This window comes from Ascaphus truei, chromosome 4 (genome assembly GCF_040206685.1).
Source record: "Ascaphus truei isolate aAscTru1 chromosome 4, aAscTru1.hap1, whole genome shotgun sequence".
Lineage (NCBI taxonomy): Eukaryota > Metazoa > Chordata > Amphibia > Anura > Ascaphidae > Ascaphus > Ascaphus truei.
The window spans coordinates 388,081,806-388,108,463 of NC_134486.1; the positions used below are offsets into that span (position 1 = coordinate 388,081,806).

Sequence of the window (26,658 nt, forward strand, 5' to 3'; positions counted from 1 at the left end):
TCCCCCAAACTGTCCATAAAATTTCATGTTTTTTGATAACATGCACCGCAAATTATGTACATTAATCACTATCCGAAAGTGGAAAATGCTTACCTTAAACGCGTTTATTGTGAATCTAGGAGTCAAAACATACAGTGATTCATTTAAAACTTGCCACATGAGCTGCTGTATACTGCCCACAACTATCCTGAAAATTACAAAGTGTTTGCTAGCACACACAGCAAATTGTTTACATTATGCACTCTCAGAAGGGCCCAGTATCTCATATGGAAATGTGTAACTTTAATTAAATTACATTAAAATTTGGCAGAACCCATACTTTACACGGCCCGCAACTATCCTGAAATTTACATGGCTTTTGCTGACATACACAGCAAATTATTAACGTTAACCAGTTGCTGAAGGACAACAGTCTAAAACGATTAATGTGGAAAAATGTTTAATGTGGATTAATGTGGCAACACATACACCAATTGCCTTCAAATTTGGCACAGTATATGCTTTGCACTCCCCCAAACTGTCCTGCAAATTTCATGGCTGTTGATAACATGCACTGCAAATTATTCACATTAAGCAGTTTCTGTAGGACAACTGTCTAAAACGCTTAATGTGAAAAATTCTTAATGTGGATTAATGTACCAACACATACACCAATTGCCTTCAAATTTGGCACAGTATATGCTTTGCACTCCCCCAAGCTGTGCTGCAAATGTCATGGCTGTTGATAACATGCACTGCAAATTATTCACATTAAGCAGTTTCTGTAGGACAACTGTCTAAAATGCTTAATGTGAAAAATTCTTAATGTGGATTAATGTACCAACACATACACCAATTGCCTTCAAATTTGGCACAGTATATGCTTTGCACTCCCCCAAGCTGTGCTGCAAATGTCATGGCTGTTGATAACATGCACTGCAAATTATTCACATTAAGCAGTTTCTGTAGGACAACTGTCTAAAATGCATGATGTGAAAAATTATTAATGTGGATTAATGTACCAACACATACACCAATTGCCTTAAAATTTGGCACAGTATATGCTTTGCACTCCCCCAAGCTGTGCTGCAAATGTCATGGCTGTTGATAACATGCACTGCAAATTATTCACATTAAGCAGTTTCTGTAGGACAACTGTCTAAAATGCATGATGTGAAAAATTATTAATGTGGATTAATGTGCCAACACATACACCAATTGCCTTCAAATTTGGCACAGTATATGCTTTGCACTCCCCCAAGCTGTGCTGCAAATGTCATGGCTGTTGATAACATGCACTGCAAATTATTCACATTAAGCAGTTTCTGTAGGACAACTGTCTAAAATGCTTAATGTGAAAAATTCTTAATGTGGATTAATGTACCAACACATACACCAATTGCCTTCAAATTTGGCACAGTATATGCTTTGCACTCCCCCAAGCTGTGCTGCAAATGTCATGGCTGTTGATAACATGCACTGCAAATTATTCACATTAAGCAGTTTCTGTAGGACAACTGTCTAAAATGCATGATGTGAAAAATTATTAATGTGGATTAATGTACCAACACATACACCAATTGCCTTAAAATTTGGCACAGTATATGCTTTGAACTCCCCCAAGCTGTGCTGCAAATGTCATGGCTGTTGATAACATGCACTGCAAATTATTCACATTAAGCAGTTTCTGTAGGACAACTGTCTAAAATGCATGATGTGAAAAATTATTAATGTGGATTAATGTGCCAACACATACACCAATTGCCTTCAAATTTGGCACAGTATATGCTTTGCACTCCACCAAACTGTCCTGCAAATGTCATGGCTGTTGATAACATGCACTGCAAATTATTCACATTAAGCAGTTTCTGTAGGACAACTGTCTAAAATGCATGATGTGAAAAATTATTAATGTGGATTAATGTACCAACACATACACCAATTGCCTTCAAATTTGGCACAGTATATGCTTTGCACTCCCCCAAGCTGTGCTGCAAATGTCATGGCTGTTGATAACATGCACTGCAAATTATTCACATTAAGCAGTTTCTGTAGGACAACTGTCTAAAATGCATGATGTGAAAAATTATTAATGTGGATTAATGTGCCAACACATACACCAATTGCCTTCAAATTTGGCACAGTATATGCTTTGCACTCCCCCAAGCTGTGCTGCAAATGTCATGGCTGTTGATAACATGCACTGCAAATTATTCACATTAAGCAGTTTCTGTAGGACAACTGTCTAAAATGCTTAATGTGAAAAATTCTTAATGTGGATTAATGTGCCAACACATACACCAATTGCCTTCAAATTTGGCACAGTATATGCTTTGCACTCCCCCAAGCTGTGCTGCAAATGTCATGGCTGTTGATAACACGCACTGCAAATTATTCACATTAAGCAGTTTCTGTAGGACAACTGTCTAAAACGCTTAATGTGAAAAATTCTTAATGTGGATTAATGTACCAACACATACACCAATTGCCTTCAAATTTGGCACAGTATATGCTTTGCACTCCCCCAAGCTGTCCTGCAAATGTCATGGCTGTTGATAACATGCACTGCAAATTATTCACATTAAGCAGTTTCTGTAGGACAACTGTCTAAAATGCATGATGTGAAAAATTATTAATGTGGATTAATGTGCCAACACATACACCAATTGCCTTCAAATTTGGCACAGTATATGCTTTGCACTCCCCCAAGCTGTGCTGCAAATGTCATGGCTGTTGATAACATGCACTGCAAATTATTCACATTAAGCAGTTTCTGTAGGACAACTGTCTAAAATGCTTAATGTGAAAAATTCTTAATGTGGATTAATGTGCCAACACATACACCAATTGCCTTCAAATTTGGCACAGTATATGCTTTGCACTCCCCCAAGCTGTGCTGCAAATGTCATGGCTGTTGATAACACGCACTGCAAATTATTCACATTAAGCAGTTTCTGTAGGACAACTGTCTAAAACGCTTAATGTGAAAAATTCTTAATGTGGATTAATGTACCAACACATACACCAATTGCCTTCAAATTTGGCACAGTATATGCTTTGCACTCCCCCAAGCTGTCCTGCAAATGTCATGGCTGTTGATAACATGCACTGCAAATTATTCACATTAAGCAGTTTCTGTAGGACAACTGTCTAAAATGCATGATGTGAAAAATTATTAATGTGGATTAATGTGGCAACACATACACCAATTGCCTTCAAATTTGGCACAGTATATGCTTTGCACTCCACCAAGCTGTCCTGCAAATGTCATGGCTGTTGATAACATGCACTGCAAATTATTCACATTAAGCAGTTTCTGTAGGACAACTGTCTAAAATGCTTAATGTGAAAAATTTGCAGTGCATGTTATCAACAGCCATGACATTTGCAGGACAGCTTGGTGGAGTGCAAAGCATATACTGTGCCAAATTTGAAGGCAATTGGTGTATGTGTTGGCACATTAATCCACATTAATAATTTTTCACATCATGCATTTTAGACAGTTGTCCTACAGAAACTGCTTAATGGGAATAATTTGCAGTGCATGTTATCAACAGCCATGACATTTGCAGGACAGCTTGGTGGAGTGCAAAGCATATACTGTGCCAAATTTGAAGGCAACTGGTGTATGTGTTGGCACATTAATCCACATTAATACTTTTTTACATCATGCATTTTAGACAGTTGTCCTACAGAAACTGCTTAATGTGAATAATTTGCAGTGCATGTTATCAACAGCCATGACATTTGCAGCACAGCTTGGTGGAGTGCAAAGCATATACTGTGCCAAATTTGAAGGCAATTGGTGTATGTGTTGGTACATTAATCCACATTAAGAATTTTTCAGATTAAGCATTTTAGACAGTTGTCCTACAGAAACTGCTTAATGTGAATAATTTGCAGTGCATGTTATCAACAGCCATGACATTTGCAGGACAGCTTGGTGGAGTGCAAAGCATATACTGTGCCAAATTTGAAGGCAACTGGTGTATGTGTTGGCACATTAATCCACATTAATACTTTTTTACATCATGCATTTTAGACAGTTGTCCTACAGAAACTGCTTAATGTGAATAATTTGCAGTGCATGTTATCAACAGCCATGACATTTGCAGGACAGCTTGGTGGAGTGCAAAGCATATACTGTGCCAAATTTGAAGGCATTTTGGTGTATGTGTTGGCACATTAATCCACATTAAGAATTTTTCACATTAAGCATTTTAGACAGTTGTCCTACAGAAACTGCTTAATGTGAATAATTTGCAGTGCATGTTATCAACAGCCATGACATTTGCAGCACAGCTTGGTGGAGTGCAAAGCATATACTGTGCCAAATTTGAAGGCAATTGGTGTATGTGTTGGCACATTAATCCACATTAATAATTTTTCACATCATGCATTTTAGACAGTTGTCCTACAGAAACTGCTTAATGTGAATAATTTGCAGTGCATGTTATCAACAGCCATGACATTTGCAGCACAGCTTGGGGGAGTGCAAAGCATATACTGTGCCAAATTTGAAGGCAATTGGTGTATGTGTTGGCACATTAATCCACATTAATAATTTTTCACATCATGCATTTTAGACAGTTGTCCTACAGAAACTGCTTAATGTGAATAATTTGCAGTGCATGTTATCAACAGCCATGACATTTGCAGGACAGCTTGGTGGAGTGCAAAGCATATACTGTGCCAAATTTGAAGGCAACTGGTGTATGTGTTGGCACATTAATCCACATTAATACTTTTTCACATCATGCATTTTAGACAGTTGTCCTACAGAAACTGCTTAATGTGAATAATTTGCAGTGCATGTTATCAACAGCCATGACATTTGCAGCACAGCTTGGGGGAGTGCAAAGCATATACTGTGCCAAATTTTAAGGCAATTGGTGTATGTGTTGGTACATTAATCCACATTAATAATTTTTCACATCATGCATTTTAGACAGTTGTCCTACAGAAACTGCTTAATGTGAATAATTTGCAGTGCATGTTATCAACAGCCATGACATTTGCAGCACAGCTTGGGGGAGTGCAAAGCATATACTGTGCCAAATTTGAAGGCAATTGGTGTATGTGTTGGTACATTAATCCACATTAAGAATTTTTCACATTAAGCATTTTAGACAGTTGTCCTACAGAAACTGCTTAATGTGAATAATTTGCAGTGCATGTTAGCAACAGCCATAACATTTGCAGGACAGCTTGGTGGAGTGCAAAGCATATACTGTGCCAAATTTGAAGGCAATTGGTGTATGTGTTGGTACGTTAATCCACATTAATAATTTTTCACATCATGCATTTTAGACAGTTGTCCTACAGAAACTGCTTAATGTGAATAATTTGCAGTGCATGTTATCAACAGCCATGACATTTGCAGGACAGCTTGGGGGAGTGCAAAGCATATACTGTGCCAAATTTGAAGGCAATTGGTGTATGTGTTGGTACATTAATCCAAATTAAGAATTTTTCACATTAAGCGTTTTAGACAGTTGTCCTACAGAAACTGCTTAATGTGAATAATTTGCAGTGCATGTTATCAACAGCCATGACATTTGCAGCACAGCTTGGGGGAGTGCAAAGCATATACTGTGCCAAATTTGAAGGCAATTGGTGTACGTGTTGGCACATTAATCCACATTAATAATTTTTACAAAAGATACAAGTATTACTGGCTTATAAGAATTAATATAATAATATTGGCAAAAATCTTATTTAAAGAAATGAATGTATAGATATGGGTTCCAATAGGAATAACATTCACACATGCACACCCTGGTTATGAGAGTTTACTAAACGATATAGAGCTTCAATTATATAAACAGTATTTAATTATAACAGCAACAACATTTAACTATTCCACGGTTGTACTATTATACTTCCTTATATGGTTTGTACTTATTACAGGCCTAACAATATAATACAGTTCCTCCTATCTAAACATACATTAATATAAAACACAGATATATACAGATTTACAAGTGCACAAGAATTATGATCATAATTACCTTCTCTGATGTCTATTGGAATTGAAATAGCTTTCTCTAAAATCTCCTTCTCTCTCCTCTCTTGTTAAATAACTAATACTGTGTATGTGGTATAAATGTGTTTCCCAAACCCATAAAATAACATCTAGGAGGTTTTGATTGGTTGACTAAGAATGCTCAAACTAAATTATGTGTGTTGCTATTAAATTGATGGGATTACCTAGAAATATATCTGATCTATCATAAATGGTGGATAGGTCAGAAATTCCCCTATTTTGATCTCTGTGAGGAATATGTATTGGGATCTAAATGTTATTTAATGAACCACAGTTTGTTTACAAGTCTCTGATACTAAACAAAGTTATGTTATCAGGGTGTGAAGTTAATAAACCTTTTGTTGGTTAATTTCTCAGTTATTGCAGCCTCATTGTAATTTGTATACTGGTGCAGACACAGTATCAAGTTCAAAAGATAGTTTATGATTCCTGCATCAAAAGCATTCTTGTAATCAATTGTCCTTGGTAACAAATTTAAAGTAAATTATTTGCAGTGTATGCTTAAAATAAATTATGTGTGTTGCTATTAAATTGATGGGATTACCTAGAAATATATCTGATCTATCATAAATGGTGGATAGGTCAGAAATTCCCCTATTTTGATCTCTGTGAGGAATATGTATTGGGATCTAAATGTTATTTAATGAACCACAGTTTGTTTACAAGTCTCTGATACAGGCAGTCCTCGGTTCTCAGACACAAGGCGTTACTCAAAATGGCGTTGGATAGCAAAACGTCATAAAGCGAAACACTTTTTCCCATATGGAACACTGTTTGAATGAATGGTTCCGTTCCTGAAGGCATTTTTAACAGTAAAATACACCAATTATTTTACGCAGGCAATAAGATATGCAGCACACACGTAAATCATATAGTATATGCTGTATTATATATATATATATATATATATATATATATATATATATATATATATATCATAATATAATATATAAGAGAATATTTTAAGATATTATTATATACACAAACATTAACAACTTTGGAAAGCGTCGTAAGATCGTTGTATAAGCTGTTTTGGCGTTGTAAAAATGAATATAGGTATGCATTGCCTAGCGTTGGATAAGCCATTCGTTGAAAAGCAAAGCGTTGTAAAATGAGGACTGCCTGTTCTAAACAAAGTAATGTTATCAGGGTGTGAAGTAAATAAACCTTTTGTTTGGTAATTTTTCAGTTCTTGCATCCTCTGTGGAATTTGTATTCTGGTGCAGACACAGTATCAAGTTCAAAAGATAGTTTATGATTCGTGCAGCAAAATAAATGTAAATAATTTGCAGTGTGTGTGAGCAAACACGTTTAAATATTCAGGATAGTTGTAGGCAGTATACAGTACATCATGTGCCAAGTTGGAAGCTAATCGGATTAAGTTTTAACACTTTAATTAATATTAAGCACGTTTGGTATCCATTTTCCACTTCCAGAAACTGGTTAATGTGAATAATTTGCAGTGCATATTCTCAAAAGCCATGAAATTTGCAGGACAGTTTGGGGGAGTGCAAAGCATGTACTGTGCCAAGTTTGAAGGCAATTGGTGTATGTGTTGCCACATTAATCCACATTAAACTTTTTTCCACATTAATCGTTTTAGACTGTTGTCCTTCAGCAACTGGTTAACGTTAATAATTTGCTGTGTATGTCAGCAAAAGCCATGTAAATTTCAGGATAGTTGCGGGCCGTGTAAAGTATGGGTTCTGCCAAATTTTAATGTAATTTAATTAAAGTTACGCATTTCCATATGAGATACTGGGCCCTTCTGAGAGTGCATAATGTAAACAATTTGCTGTGTGTGCTAGCAAACACTTTGTAATTTTCAGGATAGTTGTGGGCAGTATACAGCAGCTCATGTGGCAAGTTTTAAATGAATCACTGTATGTTTTGACTCCTAGATTCACAATAAACGCGTTTAAGGTAAGCATTTTCCACTTTCGGATAGTGATTAATGTACATAATTTGCGGTGCATGTTATCAAAAAACATGAAATTTTATGGACAGTTTGGGGGAGTGCAAAGCATGTTCTGTGCCAAGTTTGAAGTCAATTGGTGTATGTCTTGCCACATTAATCCACATTAAACGTTTTCCACATTAAACATTTTAGTCTATCCCTGCTTTTGCTTGCTACAAAAGTACTGTGTGACACTGTGTGTGTGTGACACTGTGTGAGAGTGTGTGTGTGAGTGTGTGTGTGAGAGTGTGTGTGTGACACTGTGTGTGACACTGTGTGTGTGACGCTGTGTGTGAGAGTGTGTGTGTGACACTGTGTGTGTGTGACACTGTGAGTGTGTGACACTGTGTGAGAGTGTGCGACACTGTGTGAGTGTGCGACACTGTGTGAGAGTGTGCGACACTGTGAGTGTGCGACACTGTGTGAGAGTGTGCGACACTGTGTGAGAGTGTGCGACACTGTGTGAGAGTGTGTGTGACACTGTGTGTGAGTGTGTGTGACACTGTGTGTGAGTGTGTGAGAGTGTTTGTGTGACACTGTGTGAGTGTGTGTAACACTGTGTGAGTGTGTGTGTGACACTGTGTGAGTGTGTGTGTGACACTGTGTGAGTGTGTGTGTGACACTGTGTGAGTGTGTGTGTGTGTGTGTGTGTGACACTGTGTGAGTGTGTGTGTGTGTGTGACACTGAGTGTGTGTGTGTGACACTGTGTGAGAGTGTGTGTGTGTGACACTGTGTGTGACACTGTGTGTGTGTGTGTGTGTGACACTGTGTGAGAGTGTGTGTGTGACACTGTGTGAGAGTGTGTGTGTGACACTGTGTGAGAGAGTGTGTGTGTTTGTGTGTGTCACTTTGTGAAAGAGTGTGTGTGTGTGTGTGTGTGTGTGTGTGTGTGTGTGTGTGTGTGTGTGTGTGTGTGTGTGTGTGTGTGTGTGACACTGTGTGAGAGAGTGTGTGTGTGACACTGTGTGAGAGAGTGTGTGTGTGTGTGTGTGAGACACTGTGTGAGAGAGTGTGTGTGTGTGTGTGACACTGTGAGTGTGTGTGTGTGTGTGTGTGTGTGTGTGTGTGTGTGTGTGTGTGTGTGTGAGAGTGTGTGACACTGTGTGTGTGTGTGTGTGTGTGTGAGAGTGTGTGACACTGTGTGTGTGTGTGTGTGTGTGTGTGTGTGCGTGTGTGTGTGTGTGTTTGTGTGTGTGTGTGTGTGAGGGAGAGGAGAGAGAAAGAGAACGAGGGAGAGGGGAGAGGGAGAGAGAACGATATGTGGGGGGTGATGTGAGATGCAGGGGGGGGGGGGTGATGTTTAAACCAAAATCATTACAAAATATATACACATTGCTTATTCAAAAGTATGAGTTAATTATTATTTTTTACCCCTACTGCTTTACACATCTATTTGTGTGTGTGTGTGTATGTGTATATATATATATATATATATATATATATATATATATATATATATATATATATATATATATATATATATATATATACACATGTAGCCCTTTTTGTGAACCGGCCTGACCCACCCAATCTCACATTGGCCCCTCGTGGTCTAACCGGTTCCTTTCCCTGCAACACACCTGCTCTAAGGGACTACTGGTAACTGTATCACACCTGTGGCTCCAGGAGATCTGAGCCTCCGCTAGCTGGGAGCCTGGGGAAACCCTTACCATTACCTGGTGCAGCGCCTCCACTTACCCAGGATCCCCGTTATGAAAGATAGCCCTGGGTAAGAAATACAATAACACTCATAGATATAATACTAATACTTTACTAACACAACATGTCACACATCACATAACATAACATAACCTTATGCTCTATCCGCATCACCTCAGCCCAATGTCTGGTGTTCCCACCCAGTGTCCTGTGATCCCCCACACCCAATGTCCCGTACTCCTACGGAGGTCGTGGGTGACTGCGCAGTCACTAAATTAAGCTAGGGCCCAGTTGGTGCACTTATATACTTCAGAGGTACCTTCCGAGCACTCCGATGCTCGGGCCTGCAACTTTCTTCTAAAAGGGTCAGACGTCCGTCTGATCCTATCCAGGTACTTCTCTCCGTGGACCCCAACGAGGGTCCCACCGCTTCCCGGGAACTCAACCGTCTCTCGGTAACACCACCGTCGCACGGGAACAGCAACCGCCGCTATCCCTATCTATCCCTAACGTGACAGGGACCCTAACCTAGGGCCTGTCCCTGATGAACCGTAACCTGGGGTGGCTTGGGGAAAACTCCTAGGGCCTGTGGAACAATAACCTGCCCCCTCCCTTAGCTACCCAGTCCTATCTGTAACTCTCTAGCTACTCCTAACTCCCAGATGCTAACAGCCTGCAGCAGACACACAGCTCTCACTGTCAGCCTGCAGGTATTCACACACGCTGCACACACTGCGCCCAGCACATGCAGCAACACACACAGAACGATACACACCATTCACTGGAACCCGCAGCAAATCCACTGCTTGCACGCTGTGCCTATTTGCCAGTGCGCACAGCCCTATCCGCTGTGGCACTGCCAAACCTGCACCTTCCGCACCTAAGGGTAACCTCCTTATCTAGGGCCGTCCCTCTTCAGTTACCCCCTGCCCTTACCGGGAATTGGGGCCTGCCTGGGGACCTAAGGAGAACCCTTACCTGGTGCAGGAGCCACTCGCTCCCTGCACCCTTCCTTCTCCTTCCTTCTCCTCGTGCGGACTGACTCTGCAAAGCCCGGGAAATGTATCTATATTCCCGGGCTGAGCTTCCTCCAGCCCTATTGGCCGCAATCAGGCACCTGATGCCGGTCTCCCTATGCCTCCTGGGAATTGTAGTTCCCAGGGGGCTGCCTAAACACTGGGGCCGCGTGCGCACTTGCCCTGCGCATGCGCGAACCCCTAATGGCCGCCTCAATCTCCCTCTACACTTCCCTACTCTCGCGCGATCTCTCCCTGCACTGGGGATCCTACCTGGCACTTTCGGCCTACTGCGCATGCGCGAACTAACGCGCAATGGCGGCGCCCTCTCCTTAAGCCGCTGGGCCGGTGGCAACGCGATCGCGGCCTTAGCGACGGCCCGATCGCGTCCCCGGCAACCGTCCTGCACCAGAACACTGCGAGCTGCTCCCTGCACTGGCCCCCACCCTCGCGAAGTGCCGGCGGGTCCGTCGCAGCCTCCGGCGGCACCTGCTACCACACGGCACTCGCGGAGGGGGGCCAGAAAGTTCAAATTTAACTCAGGGCTAAATTCTCCCCCTCGCAGAATCCCAACGACCTCGCTTGGGTAGCAACCATTCAACATAGGATTATATAATGGAAAATGCATTGTAACCGATACATCACACACAAGCAATTCCCCATTTGTACCCAACATCATCCCATGGATACCCGAGGCCAGCTGAGTCTCAGAGTGGAGTGCCCCTAACAGATTGGGTGAGGGTATCCCACCTTGACTCCTGTGAGTCTTTTGGAGCTCAAGACCTGTCCCTTGCACCAACCCACCTTCTCCCTCTCGCAGAAAAAATAGCAAGGGGTCCGGGGTATTGACCCTTGCCGGACCCTCCGGTTTCGTCTCACGGGAGACAGGGAGGTTCAGTCTCTTGCCTCGATCCACCACATGGCGAACATAACGCTCCATCGCGCAAATGGGAGAGGCCACAACTACTGGAGCGGTCTCAACACAGTCTTTGTCCGCTCCAGCAATCCCTTTAACGGTGACACCTTCTATGGACTGTACAACTTCTTCGGGTAGGCCCGGGTCTTGAGAAGGCCAAGCTTGGAGACTCCTCGTGCAGGAGTATGTGTCGCTCCGGTCCGCTACACCGGATACCTGGATGAGGTCGGATTCGTCCCATGATCTGCAGAGATCTTCTGGGGGAGACACCTCCACAGGACGCGATGACGGGGTGAGCCCATCGCCCGGGTGACCCTACCTTTGGAGTCACCAGGCTCCACGATCACTGGGGAGCTCACACCCGACACCCCTGGGGCAGTCAACTTACCCCTATCGTTGTCGCCAGGTACTGATCCCAAGCCTGGGACTGCTGGTACCTCGGTGATAGGCCGGACTGGCCGTTGCAGGGCACACAGGCCCACATCATGGTCTGCATCAGTTGAGGTGGTTGCCTCGGTGACCTCACTGGAGTGGTCTGCCGACAGGCGCATCACCACGCTCGGTTGGTCGCTAGAATCACCACACAGGGGCGGGGGTATAAACACCTTACCCTGGCCTTCCGGGATCTGTGGTTCTTGTCTCGGTGGTTCCTGCTCGGAAACCGGGTCTGGAACCGACATCTGGGGTTCCAAAATCTGGAGCTCCGCCTCCAGCGGCTCCGGCTCAGCGTCTGGAAAGTCCATTTGGGCACATGGCCCCTCCACCACCTCCATTGCTGAAGTAGAAGCATTAGTAGCGGCTTCACCCACCTGGGTAGCACCATCAGGCGCATCTTTCTCCGCAGGTTCCGCCATCAGAGGTTCCTGCTCTTCCATTTGAATGCCCCCTTTGAGAGGGTCTGCAACAGTGGTCTGGACACACGGGTCCCCGGAGGCCTCTGGAATTAAGACAAACTGAGGACAAGCATAATTTACTGTAGGAGAGAGGTCCGGCTCCTCCTCTTCTTCCTCTGCTGGTTCCGCCACCTGGGGCAGGATAGGCTGTAGGAACCAGGCCCCGCAACACTCACATTGGGGCTCCCACGCCAATACCTCCCTCCGGGAACAGCCACATTTGAGGCCAAAACACTGGGTAAACGTTTCTCCGTCCACCTCAGTTGACCTGAAACCTAGCTGTAACTGGGACGGTTCGACTCCCTCTTTAAGGGCTTCACTCAGGCAGGGGCACATTAGCACCGTGACCTCTATTCCTGGCAATTTCCAGGGCTCATACACATCAGGGTGTAACCCCTGGCAGTCTCTCTCATCCTCGGGGAGGGAACACTCCATTTCTGCAACAGTGTCCTCTGCCGCTGGCGGTTTGGGTTGCAGGAACTGCGCCGCACAGTCAGGACACTTAGGCCCTTGGGTCAGCTCACCAACGGCACACTCACATTCATTCAGACGGCCGTGCAGGCATTCTTCCCCGTCTACCACGGTCATCGTGAGGGCAACTGGTGACTCAGATGCTCCGCCCATCCAGCCACCCGTCACCTTCCAGTCCTTTAGCGCACACGGGCATACCACCATTGGCAAGACTAAATGGGGGGCCCGTATGATTCTATACAGCCAAGGGTGTTTTTCTCGGCATCCCTTGCTTTCCTTAGGGGGAACAGAAATTTCTGATTTCTGCTCAAGACACTCCCTCCCCCTGGTGGACTCTAGAGGAGGGGCAGCACAGTCTTTTGGGGAATGTTGCAAACTCGGTACTGAGTCACTCACAGTGTGGGGGCGGGGCTCGGGTTTTCCCGCCAGTCCTGGATAACTGTTGGCAACATTTTCCCGCGCGGCCGGGAACTTAGCACGTGGCTTCCTCCGCCTTGAGGGCTTCCCCATGGCGAAACAAAAATAGGACAATTTAGAAAAACATGTACAGGGCACCCCAGGTCTGATATCTCAGCAGCGCCTCCAAATGTAGCCCTTTTTGTGAACCGGCCTGACCCACCCAATCTCACATTGGCCCCTCGTGGTCCAACCGGTTCCTTTCCCTGCAACACACCTGCTCTAAGGGACTACTGGTAACTGTATCACACCTGTGGCTCCAGGAGATCTGAGCCTCCGCTAGCTGGGAGCCTGGGGAAACCCTTACCATTACCTGGTGCAGCGCCTCCACTTACCCAGGATCCCCGTTATGAAAGATAGCCCTGGGTAAGAAATACAATAACACTCATAGATATAATACTAACACTTTACTAACACGACATGTCACACATCACATAACATAACATAACCTTATGCTCTATCCGCATCACCTCAGCCCAATGTCTGGTGTTCCCACCCAGTGTCCTGTGATCCCCCACACCCAATGTCCCGTACTCCTACGGAGGTCGTGGGTGACTGCGCAGTCACTAAATTAAGCTAGGGCCCAGTTGGTGCACTTATATACTTCAGAGGTACCTTCCGAGCACTCCGATGCTCGGGCCTGCAACTTTCTTCTAAAAGGGTCAGACGTCCGTCTGATCCTATCCAGGTACTTCTCTCCGTGGACCCCAACGAGGGTCCCACCGCTTCCCGGGAACTCAACCGTCTCTCGGTAACACCACCGTCGCACGGGAACAGCAACCGCCGCTATCCCTATCTATCCCTAACGTGACAGGGACCCTAACCTAGGGCCTGTCCCTGATGAACCGTAACCTGGGGTGGCTTGGGGAAAACTCCTAGGGCCTGTGGAACAATAACCTGCCCCCTCCCTTAGCTACCCAGTCCTATCTGTAACTCTCTAGCTACTCCTAACTCCCAGATGCTAACAGCCTGCAGCAGACACACAGCTCTCACTGTCAGCCTGCAGGTATTCACACACGCTGCACACACTGCGCCCAGCACATGCAGCAACACACACAGAACGATACACACCATTCACTGGAACCCGCAGCAAATCCACTGCTTGCACGCTGTGCCTATTTGCCAGTGCGCACAGCCCTATCCGCTGTGGCACTGCCAAACCTGCACCTTCCGCATCTAAGGGTAACCTCCTTATCTAGGGCCGTCCCTCTTCAGTTACCCCCTGCCCTTACCGGGAATTGGGGCCTGCCTGGGGACCTAAGGAGAACCCTTACCTGGTGCAGGAGCCACTCGCTCCCTGCACCCTTCCTTCTCCTTCCTTCTCCTCGTGCGGACTGACTCTGCAAAGCCCGGGAAATGTATCTATATTCCCGGGCTGAGCTTCCTCCAGCCCTATTGGCCGCAATCAGGCACCTGATGCCGGTCTCCCTATGCCTCCTGGGAATTGTAGTTCCCAGGGGGCTGCCTAAACACTGGGGCCGCGTGCGCACTTGCCCTGCGCATGCGCGAACCCCTAATGGCCGCCTCAATCTCCCTCTACACTTCCCTACTCTCGCGCGATCTCTCCCTGCACTGGGGATCCTACCTGGCACTTTCGGCCTACTGCGCATGCGCGAACTAACGCGCAATGGCGGCGCCCTCTCCTTAAGCCGCCGGGCCGGTGGCAACGTGATCGCGGCCTTAGGGACGGCCCGATCGCGTCCCCGGCAACCGTCCTGCACCAGAACACCGCGAGCTGCTCCCTGCACTGGCCCCCACCCTCGCGAAGTGCCGGCGGGTCCGTCGCAGCCTCCGGCGGCACCCGCTACCACACGGCACTCACGGAGGGGGGCCAGAAAGTTCAAATTTACCTCGGGGCTACACACATATACACATATATACACATACTGTATATACACATATATGCACATATATACACATACATACTATAATTCTAAGTTGAATTCCGTCTGTTTGTTTGTTTTTTTATGTCCGAAGTCATGTTCTGGCAGCGGGGGGAGACACAGACACAGACACACACAGACACACACAGACACACACAGACACACACAGACACACACAGACACACACACACAGACACACAGACACACAGACAGACAGACAGACAGACAGACAGACAGACAGACAGACACACAGACACACAGACACACAGACAGACAGACAGACAGACACACAGACACACAGACACACAGACACACACACACACACACACACACACACACAGACACACACAGACCGCACCCCGCACTACATCCAGCAGCGAGGGGGGGAGGGGGGGCCAGGAGATGTGACGCCGGGGAGGGGGGCGCCGGGGAAAGGTGCCGCAGGGGGAGAGGGGTGGGGACATGTATTCAATATTACATTCCCCGGGCGAAGCCGGGTACAAAAGCTAGTATACTATAAATCAAGGGGTCTGAGGCTGGCGAATCTGGACACTCTATTGTGGCCCTCTTATCTTACTGGGAAAAGGGCCATGCATGCAGAAATGTCAGGAATTATGGCTTATGCTGTTATCCTGTTTTTCATAGTAATTACAATTTTGAACAAAACAGTACAGATATATATATACACACAACAGAACAAACATAAATATACAAAACATATACAGTACACAGCAGGAGAGATACACAGAGACACCCAAAAGAACAGACGTGTGCACAGACACACAACAGGACAGACATACGTACAACAGCACACACATTCACAATAGACACAATATACACAAGAGAACATATGCAAAGAACATAATGAATTTGATGCCTATTGGCTAAATGTTAATTATAGGATTTCTAAAGAGAAAAGTAACTAACCTTGGACAATTCAAAATATGCGCCCAGTTACAAAAGGGAGAGGCTTTGTCGTGTTATTATGACAACACGAGAACATATGCAATGGATGCTCATTTGCCATAATCAGCAGTTTTGCATTACCCTGCCTAACCTTTATAAATCTGGAGAGTTAAAAATGGCTGCCCTCTGGCCAAACGATGTTGCTTTACCTTATTACCATGATAACCCTGGAAAATGCAAAATGTCTTTATTACCATGACAACCATTCAGATTTTAAAATGTCCACCCCCATATAAAGTGATTGGTCTTGATTTAGTTCTACTATTTTTCTTTTATTCTCTTCAGTTATGGATCTCTTCAAGGATAGCCTAGAATGGTGTTTCCCAACTCCAGTCCCCAGGGAACCCCAACAGGTCAGGTCTTAAGGATATCCCTGCTCAAAATGACTGATCCGCTGACTGACCCACCTGTGCTGGAGCAGGGATATCCTTAAGACCTGACCTGTTTGGGTTCCTGAGGACTGGAGTTTGGAAACACTGCCCTAGAATTGTATTCCAACTACTCTCTGGAACTACAATAATGAATCATATGTAGTATGACACCTGAGTATGTCCTAACTTTTCAATTTAGTAAATATAACCCACTTATTAATAAGTGATTACTACATGTGACTGTGATGAAAATGACCATTGTTGTACCCATCTACAAGACGAGTTTGTAGCCCACTAAATATAATATATTTATTATAGTCTATCCTCTCTAAAGTGGTTCATAATGTGTACCCTAATCTAAACAAAATCTCCCCTCCCCCACCTCCACCCACCCCCCATAAAATCTAAAATGTATTTGTTTCCTTTCCTGTTTTTGGCCTTTTTTCTCTTCTTTAATGTGACAAGCTTGTTGTATCAGTTGTACCAATAGTATTCCTTATTTCAGGGGTGTGCAAAGTGGGGGCGCGGCAGCTACAGAGGTCCCGCGTTCTCCCTTAAATGCCGGGGGATCGCGCAAGGTCTCTGCAGCTTCTCTTACCTCGTCTTCGGCGACATGTCGCCATGGTATCCCGGCATCAAATGACGCCGCGGGGGCGACATGACGTCATGTGACCCCGCAATGTCATTTGATGCCAGAGCCGAGCAGGAGGGGGGGCATGGACAAAACTTTGCGCACCCCTGTCCTATTGCTCTATGTGTTACTTTTCAGACATTAGTCAATCACATATTCCTTTTCAGATTCGCTTGGGTTTTGTTCCAGGTTCATTTTCATATTATTTTATTCTTAAGTCGGATTCTTTTTTTTTTATGTTCATATTATCTATGCAAACTTAGCCCTATTCAAAATGTACAGTATATAAGATTGCGGTATGTATGCATGACCTGGGTGTATAATCCGTAACACTATCATCATTCATTGTACTTGTTTTGGTGGAAATTATATTTTGTGTTTTTATCATTAGACTTTGGTTAGGAATGGGAGGGGTACATTTTTGATGTTCTCTTATGATTTAAATATTGTTTATTTTTTTTATGATGTTAGCCACATACCTTGTATTAGACAGGTCATATTTCTTTGCATATGGGTTGTCACGGAGAGTAATTTATTATAGAGACCAGCGGTGGATTAAAAAATTCGCCAACCTCAAGCACTTGCCTGTGTTGGCCAACTCCTTTCTGCTGCCCTCCTGCTCCTTTGGAATCCGAGCGTCACCAACGTCACGGCGCACTGCGGCACGTTGCCATGGAAACGTGATGCAATTTGATGTCGCAACGTCACTTTGGTGACGTCATGCAGCGTCATTTGACGCTGGGATTCCAAAAGGAGCATTAGGGCGGTAGAGAGGAGGAGGCCGAAACAGGCAAGTACCTTCCCATTAGGTCCGGTAGGTCAGAGAGCGCGGCAAAATGATATGGTTGCGGAAATTTTTGCCGCCCCAAAAATTTTACTGCCCCCAAATGTTGCCGCCCTAGGCCTACAGTAATTGGAAATCTGACACTGATAGTGACGCTCCACTAAAATTGGTGTGCTGCTTGAGTGCATGAACTGCAAAAGAATTGGGACTAAAAGCAGGCACTCCAGGTCTTCTGTAAAAAATGACAAGAGTTTATTACACAGGTCAACATATCAGCTCTTAAAGGAGCCTTTCTCAAGATGGTAAAGTTATATCATATATATCACCTTTTTGTAAGCCATCCTTAATATAGGCTGTACACACCGATGAAACGTCGAATTTAATCATGGCTTAAATAAATCATTCTTTAGATGGTGCTTGGCCTTCACTTGGCCCTCATAATTACAACCATGAAAAAGATGAAAATGACTACCCTTGCTCTACTGTAAATAGATTGGTCTTGCATTATTACCATGACAGCAGAAAATGCAAAATGGCTGTCCCCATGCCAAAGGAATTGACATAGTCTTTTGACACTGCTATTTAATAGTTGATTCTGTGTTCCAGAGCCGTTGAAGAAGGCTATAAACAGATACAAGACTGCGTCTGAGGCTCTGGAGAAGACTATTAAAGAACTGAAGGACACAGATGAGACGTGAGCGGGATTTGAACCTTTGACCATAAAACTTTGTAGTCAGTCACAAGTGCAAATTGCATACAGAATTACAAGCACACATTAATAATACAATTTAGACTATTCTTCACACTCTATCCTTAATTAATAAGGCTACTTTAATGGCTATGTAGCCCTTTTACCCCCACCCTAAGTGAGATTTGGTCAGCTACTAGTGTCTTTGGTGTAGAATGGTGCATACCTGTGAGGTAACAGGAGGGCTGAGCACTTCCGAGTTGGTGTGGGGAGAATAGGACAGGATTTACAGGACACCTTTGTTAATTGGTTGCAGTGCCTCCAGTCAGCGTGGATCCTCTGGATAGTAGGATGGTCTAGACTGACACCTTTCTTTAGCCCAAGACAGTAAATCACACAGGTATATGGTTCCATGGTATTTATTACAGTGCTTAGGATCTTACACAGCAGGCACACCACTTTCCTTGCTTCCCCTAAGAAGGTCACTTCAAGGCTTGAGGCCCATCCAAGTTTCCTTCTGCATGGTGCTCCTCTTAATACCCCCTTATGGGACACATGGAAGTTGTTGCTCACTCCACAGAGGGAGGAAGGAGACACACCCACTTTTGGGAGAGAGACAGTATTTATACTCTTGGGTTGGGCTTGTAACCCTACCCCATAACAGGGCAGGTCTGATACTGACAGGTCTTCACAATCCAACATGACACCCAGCCAGTACCTCCCCCAGACTGACACTCTCTGGCTGTTGCTAGGTCCGCCCTTAGATACAGTTACTGCATGTAAGGCTGTAATAGCAAACAAGGCCTTCTGGAGGAATTAACCCACCCACTGTTTGTACCTAAGAGGGCTTACAATTGTAGGGCCCAGGGAAATAAGTTGCGGCCGGAGGCTAGGCTACAGCTATATTTTATAACAGTCACCATTTTATAGAGTGGGCGTCAGGGCCTTAAATTAGCAGTATCCATGGTCACCATCAAACTCCCTTTGTTTCACAAGATGCAATCGCGCAGTAAAGGTTAAACTATAGTTGTGTTGACGACATGTATAGAATAAAAACCGCACAAAGACAGCGAACTTAAACATAGCCCACAAAAATGCATTCTATGTGGTACATCAGGGCTAACTAGGCAGCTTTTGCTCAATGATGTGGCGTTTCCACTAATGTAATTACTGTAGAAAAGTGATTTGGTAATATATTGTGTTTAAAAATATTTGACTGTGACTTACTCTTTTACTCCAGACCACTTAAGATCCGGATGATTAACGACCAATTAATGCTCTTGGAACGTGCTTTCATTAACCATATGGCCTTCCCGGATAAATTATATTACAGGTACTGTATATACAATGACTTCAAATGCCTATGGTCTATAATCATTTGGAGGTGTTCAAATCAGGATTATCCCAATAAACATTCGTTTGCCTTTTTTTCTCTTCCTCTTTTTCCCTCTTTGCTCAAACTCTCCCTTTCTCCCTCTCATATTCAACGTGCATTAATATACAATGTTCTCCTTCTGCTATGTTAATGTGCATTTTGCATTTTTCATAAATCGTTTAATTATTACCATGATATCACAGGAAAATGTATAATTGCCATCCTTAGGCCAAATGGAGAAGCATGCCTTATTCCAGGGGTGCGCAAACTTTTAAGTTCACGCCCTGCCTGTCTCCGCTTCCCCCTGGCTATGCCCCCCCCCCCCCCCCCTCCTTACCTGCTCTCGGGCTCCATGCGTCTTGTGACGCCACAACATCATGTGACTCGTTGTCATGGTGACGCATCAGGGAAGAGCTGGCTGAGAGCAGGTAAGTGAAGTTGCAGAGGCCTTGCGCTTCCCCCGGAATTTAATTTACATGCCTTGGGGAAAAGCGCGGGGGCTCTACAACAGCGCGCCCCCTTAGAAAATCCCGCGCACCCCTCAGTTTGCGCACCGCTGCCTTATTCTAATGATAATGCAGACCCTCCAACACGGGGCACATGAAAATAGGTGCATATTAGTTTCTCTGTCGATGTGGGACACAGGGCCTTGAAGGCACCATAACGCATGGCCTTTATTATAAGCAAGGATCATTTCACAAACAAAATACTTGCATTTTTGGATCTATTGGCTATACTATACACCAGGGCTCTTCCACTGGTTTTCCAAAGGGACCGGATAAGAAAAAACATGAAGAGTAGAAGAACCACAAGGATATTGTAATGTAATTTTGGATACATTGTAGACGTCAAATTATTAAACTTAAAGGAGCAGTTCTGTGCCATATGTATATGGGAAATAAGGGAGCTCCAACGCACAACGTGCCTATCACTTGAGAAAGACATTACGGTCGAAATGTTGTGTGGCACAATACATTTTTCTATTGAGCAAATCCGTTGTGCATTGGATCTCCCTTATCTACAGTTCAGATCAGGATTACCAGGACAGGTACCCCTTGAACCGCCAGTACCGGTAATATTGAATGCATTGTTTGATTGTGGTGTGCAGCATATAATCTTCATTTAGCTATATGTATATGGGAAGCAAGCGGCCTCCGAAGCTGACCTGCTTTTATTTCAGCTCCAGAGACCACCTGGTTCTGAGATACCCAGAAAGGTGGCACCGGTTACTACATGGGTGTTTAAATGCCTACGCCACGTTGGCCAATAGGAATCCGTGATGGATGATGTTGCGGCTTCCTATTAACCCGCGTAAACGTGGGAAGTTGGAAGGCCATTTTGTTTCCCCTGGAGGGGATGCGGCCGGTGGCACCTTCCCCAGTAAGTATCTCTGGAGAAGGGGGACAACGGAGCTGTAATTAACATGGTTCAGCCCTGGAGATCACCTGCGTCACAGAAGTAAAACAAATGGGGGTAAAAAGAAAACGAGAGTAACTGCTGCTTTAAATATTGTGCTATAATATAGGCATATATAACATCTGTACCATATATATTTACATTACCATAGCTTACAATTACATTTGTGTTTTAAAAGGCATTTGGATGCCTAGGCAACTACTAGAGATGGGCGAATCCGCCCAAATCCGGTCACCGGATTTTCTCGCATTTTCCCCCTAAAATACGTTTCGCAGGGTAAAATCTGCAAACTGATTTGGTCGGTTTCAATCCACAAACCGACCAAATTGGCTTATCCAAAAATCCACCAATTGGCAGATTCATCAGAAACTGCCATTGGGTACAATCCGTTGGAAGATTCTTCAGAATCCGCGGACTGGATTCTACAAATCCATCCACGGGTTGCACAATCCACAGAATGAATTGGTAATAATAAAAAAAAAATCCCCGAATCGCTCTCTTTGAGATTGATCCACTGAAATCCGCGGACCAAAGGAACCGGCCGAGCCGCTGCGCATCCCTATCCGGCCAAAATAATTTGCCCATCTCTAGCAACTACAATGAAATTAGCAGCAGGAAACAGTCCCCGGGCAGGATTTAGCCTCCGGGCCACAGGTCACCAAGCCTGGCTAAAATAGAACCATTGGTAACTTCTTTTTACATGCTGATCATTAATAAAATCAATCATCAATCTTCCAACTGCTGTAATTAGCTGATGGTCCTGAGCTTTAAACAATGGGAGATAGGCACAATCCGTACAATTGGCACAGGACATTAAAAACCGGGTACAGAAGCTGCTAAATAAAAAACACTGTAGGTTCAGATTTAGGGTCACTCCTTATGCCAGTACTCTTCAACCAGTTCTTCAAAGGGCCCAGATCAGAGAAAAAAACTACGAGTGGAAGGGCCACAAGCTTAATGCAATGTAATTTACAATACATTTGAAGACATAAACATTAGAATAATACAACGTTTTGCAAGTATTATAGCATCTGTACCGTATATATTTACATTATCTTAACTTATAAGTGAGTTTCAATGAGAAAAACTTCACTTTGCTCCTGCTAATTTCATACTAGTTGCTTAAACAGTCCAAGGGCCACACCAAGCCCCTTCACGGGCCACTAGTGGAAGAGCCCTGCCCTATGCCAATGAGAAAGGCCTTGTCTTATTACTAGAGAAGTGTCTCAATTTTGCCCACTACCTTAGTGAAATCACAAAGCAACATCTCTCTCTCTCTCTCTCTCTCTCTCTCTCTCTCTCTCTCTCTCTCTCTCTCTCTCTCTCTCTCTCTCTCTCTCTCTCTCTCTCTCTCTCTCTCTCTCTCTCTCTCTCTCTCTCTCTCTCTCTCTCTCTCTCTCTCTCTCTCTCTCTCTCTCTCTCTCTCTGTGTGAAAATTGGGAAATGAAAGGAAAATTTTCAAAAATTGTTGGAGCACTTTGAGACATTCGCACATCTCTACTTATTACTAAAATGTTAAATTCCATGAGACCTAGTCTACTTTCCATAGCATGTGGATGGAAGAATTCCGGCGCAACTGCGCATGACAGACTCCACAGGCTCCCGGATGGATTCAACAAACTTTATTGGCACAACGACACACTTGGGCTACAACACGATCTCCCCCTCTACGCGTTTCACCCTCTAGGATAGGGCCCTATCCTAGAGGGTGAAACGCGTAGAGGGGGAGATCGTGTTGTAGCCCAAGTGTGTCGTTGTGCCAATAAAGTTTGTTGAATCCATCCGGGAGCCTGTTGAGTCTGTTATGCGCAGTTGCGCCGGAATTCTTCCATCCACATGTATTTTCACAGAGGAGAGCTGGACCCATACTGGAGTGAAGATTTAGGTAAGGGTCATTACCTTTCTTAGACACTCCGGTTACCCTAGTGGCCCTTCATAGCTCCCTCCTTTACAGCCCCACATGACGACATTGACACCTTAAGGTGCTATTGCTGCCAACCGAAGCGCAGGACAGTATTTTTCTTTGGTACTTACCATAGCAACCTGTAAAATTCAAAATGGCCTTCCACATAATTGGAAGAGGCTTTATCTTATCCCAATGCAGAAATTTCAAAAGGGGCACCCTCAGCAGATGCTTATGTTGTTACAGTGACAACAGTGGGAAAAGTCATCCTACTGCTGCGGCCAAGTTTATTCGAGCATTTGCCCGTTCTTGGCCGCAGCAGTAGCCTGGCGCACGCCCGAGAGTGACGGGCGCGCGCCGAAGCAGCGGAAGAGCGCCCTCCGATCGGGGCGCTCTCCCTACCGCTGCCGGGTCCGCCGGGTCCCCCGGAACCCCCTGCCGCTGTCCCGCGATCGCGGGACACCAGGGCTCCCTCGGGGAGCCCCTGGACGCGCGTGCAGGGGGCACACGCTCCCGAAGACGCGTGACCGCGCGTCTATGACGCGCGGCACGCCGAGGGGCGGCCACTAGCAAGCCGGGAAATCTCCCGGCTTGCGGATCTGGCCGCAGTGTGATAAACTGTGTCGCCACTGTACATAGTTACATAGTATGCGTCCATCAAGTTCAACTTTTTTAGACGACAGATACTTTATCCTATATTTGTACTTATAGTACAATGATCCAGGGGCAGGCAGACAAAAACCCAGTGAAATGGTCACAGAAGACCAGGACTTTTAACACTTTTATATCTTCTGGGATCAATTCACTAAGCAAAACAAGGTAGTGGAATAAAATGTAGTTTATTCATGTAAACCCACGTACACAGAATTAATGACAAAATACAGGTAACATACACACTTACTGGGTGTGAAAACTAGCCTCAAATAGGTGCAGGGCACCTGCTTCTAAAGGCTTACCCTGACCAGGACCTTGTCCTGAGCTTCCTGGTACTTTTTTCTGGGAGAATACCCAACCGTGACCGCTACGTTCTATTTTGAGAACTTTGACTTCGCGTCTGACTCAGTCTCAGCTAGGCAGACTTTCCAAGTTCCAAAATGAAGCCGGTTGCTTTGCTATTCGCAACAGAGCAACTTTGAAAAGCCTGCCTTTGCATCATCGACTCAAGTCACTATATTGTCTGGTTCTCTGCCTCGGCCGTCTCCTTACATACCCTCCACTAAGCTATCCTTAACATGGAAATCAGAGCATGGAAATTTCTCCCACCAGCCAATTGAAATGGGGGCTCTTCTGGCTGTTGACGTCAGAGGAGGGGGCGAGCAGGAAATATGAATTGGCCAATGGGAAACACGCCTATGATCAGCATCTTCCCCCAGCCAACCCATTGCCACCCGCTGGGCAGGCTCCACCAAGTCTGGCAGTCCAAAAGGCGTCCCAACGGGGAGCCCTTTCTTCTCCGGACCTGGCATATCACCATTCCTCGCTCACCAAACGTTTTCACCTCTGGACATCCTTTCCCTCCTTTAGACACCTATGTAGGTGCCCGGGCTGACTGTATATACATTAATACATATAGTCTTAAACATTAAAACTGGTTTTAATAAACTATATATTTTGGGGAACCTTATACCTGTGAGGGAAATGGGTCTGGGATACTTGGGCTCGAAAACCAGGATTCTGGGGGACACTGTGTAGCCCCGGTGTAATTCACCTCGCATACACGCAAATCATGCCTGCACGTCGGGGAGAATTATGGGACTACCAGTAACTTTGTCCCCCAAACTCCTGCAAACAAGATAAGTTCATTTCGACCCAAATATCCCACCTAAAACTCCCACTTCTGAAGTTTCATGTTTATTGGGGAAAGGGAACATGTAAAACCTCAAACAGGTCAGGTTCATGCATATACATTACACTGTCCCTGGCTTATGGTGCAGAAATATCATCAAATTATATCTCATAAGGGGGAAAATAAATTTCTTCATGACTCCAAATATTGGCAATCAGATTACTTCCTGGATCAACATTCTTCCCATGTTTACTTATTTGGTATATCCCATTTATACCTTTCCTTTCTAAAAAGATGTCCAACATTTTTTGGAACATATCTATTGTATCTGCCATCACAGTCTCCATAGGTAATGAATTCTACATTTTAACTGCCCTTACTGTACAGAACCCTTTCCTTTGTTGGCGATATCTCTTTTCCTCCAAACTTAAGGGGTGACCCTGTGTCATTTGTACTGCCATTGGGATGAAAAGTTATTTCTAAAGCTCCTTGTATAGCTCACGACTATATTTGTATATAGTTATCATATCCCCTCTTAGACCCACCTTTTCTAGTGTAAACAAATCTAATTTAGCTAGCCTCTCCTCATAAGTCATTATTCATCACCTTTATTAATTTGGTGGCTCTTCTCTGCACTTTCTCTAGTTCCATAATATCGTATTCTATGACATCAGAAAATGTAAATGGTGGCCCTCTTGCCAGTTGGAGAAGCCTATCTTATAACAATTGCAGCCCCAGATAAAATAATCACACCAAAGGCAATTGTCACCGCTTTTATTTTTTTCTGTCTCTCGTTGTGTTGCAGTCACGTGATCTGGGCCTCGCGCACCTCCAGCGTGGTGACCTTCCCTGGCCTTGCTGATGCCTACGCTCAGGCCACCACCTCCAACCTCGACGATGACTGGAACCTTGTCAACCATCACGTGACGGTCGCTGTGCAGGCTGTGGAGAACGCTGCATCCACCCTGGAGAATGCCACCTCCATTTAGAACACAATGGGGGGAAAAAAAAGTTGCTTTTTTTTTATTCTTGCCTACTGAAATAACTTTTTTTTATTGATGTCTTCCCACTTCAAATGCCAGCTTAAAACAGGGTTGAACTTTTTTTTTTTTATAAAGTCAATCTTGACTCCGGTACTCGTAATAGATTAAATATTTACCCCTAGCAATTAGGGGGGTACTCACAAGCGAAAAATTGTCAAGCATTTTGATGAGGGTAATAGTGTGTTATTTATCACAGATTTGTATGAAAGAGGAACTTCTTCAACTGAACAACAGGGATTGTTACAAAAAATATAAATGTGTCCCTACTCAATGTAAACATAGAAGTGTACCTAGAGGGGGCACAAAAAGATCCCTGATGTAGGCGCGCTGCAGACCTTTATAAAATAATGTGGTCAGGGGTGAAAAAAAGTGTATAAAAAACAGTTTATTAATAGAAGTGTACTTAAAAACGTTGTAT

At 44.5% G+C, this 26,658-nt stretch overlaps 1 protein-coding gene across 1 annotated transcript in view; it reads left to right on the top strand.

Annotated features, from left to right (window-relative positions):
• The window catches only part of LOC142493862 (aminopeptidase NAALADL1-like), a 95,694-nt gene extending 69,303 nt beyond the window's left edge, over positions 1-26,391 (top strand). The window contains exons 17-19 of the mRNA XM_075598539.1: positions 18,636-18,723; positions 19,958-20,050; positions 26,003-26,391. Coding sequence (XP_075454654.1) covers positions 18,636-18,723; positions 19,958-20,050; positions 26,003-26,186 — 365 coding nt within the window. The 3' untranslated portion in view covers positions 26,187-26,391. The remainder of the gene's footprint in view (positions 1-18,635; positions 18,724-19,957; positions 20,051-26,002) is intronic.
• The last annotated feature ends 267 nt before the right edge of the window (positions 26,392-26,658 follow it).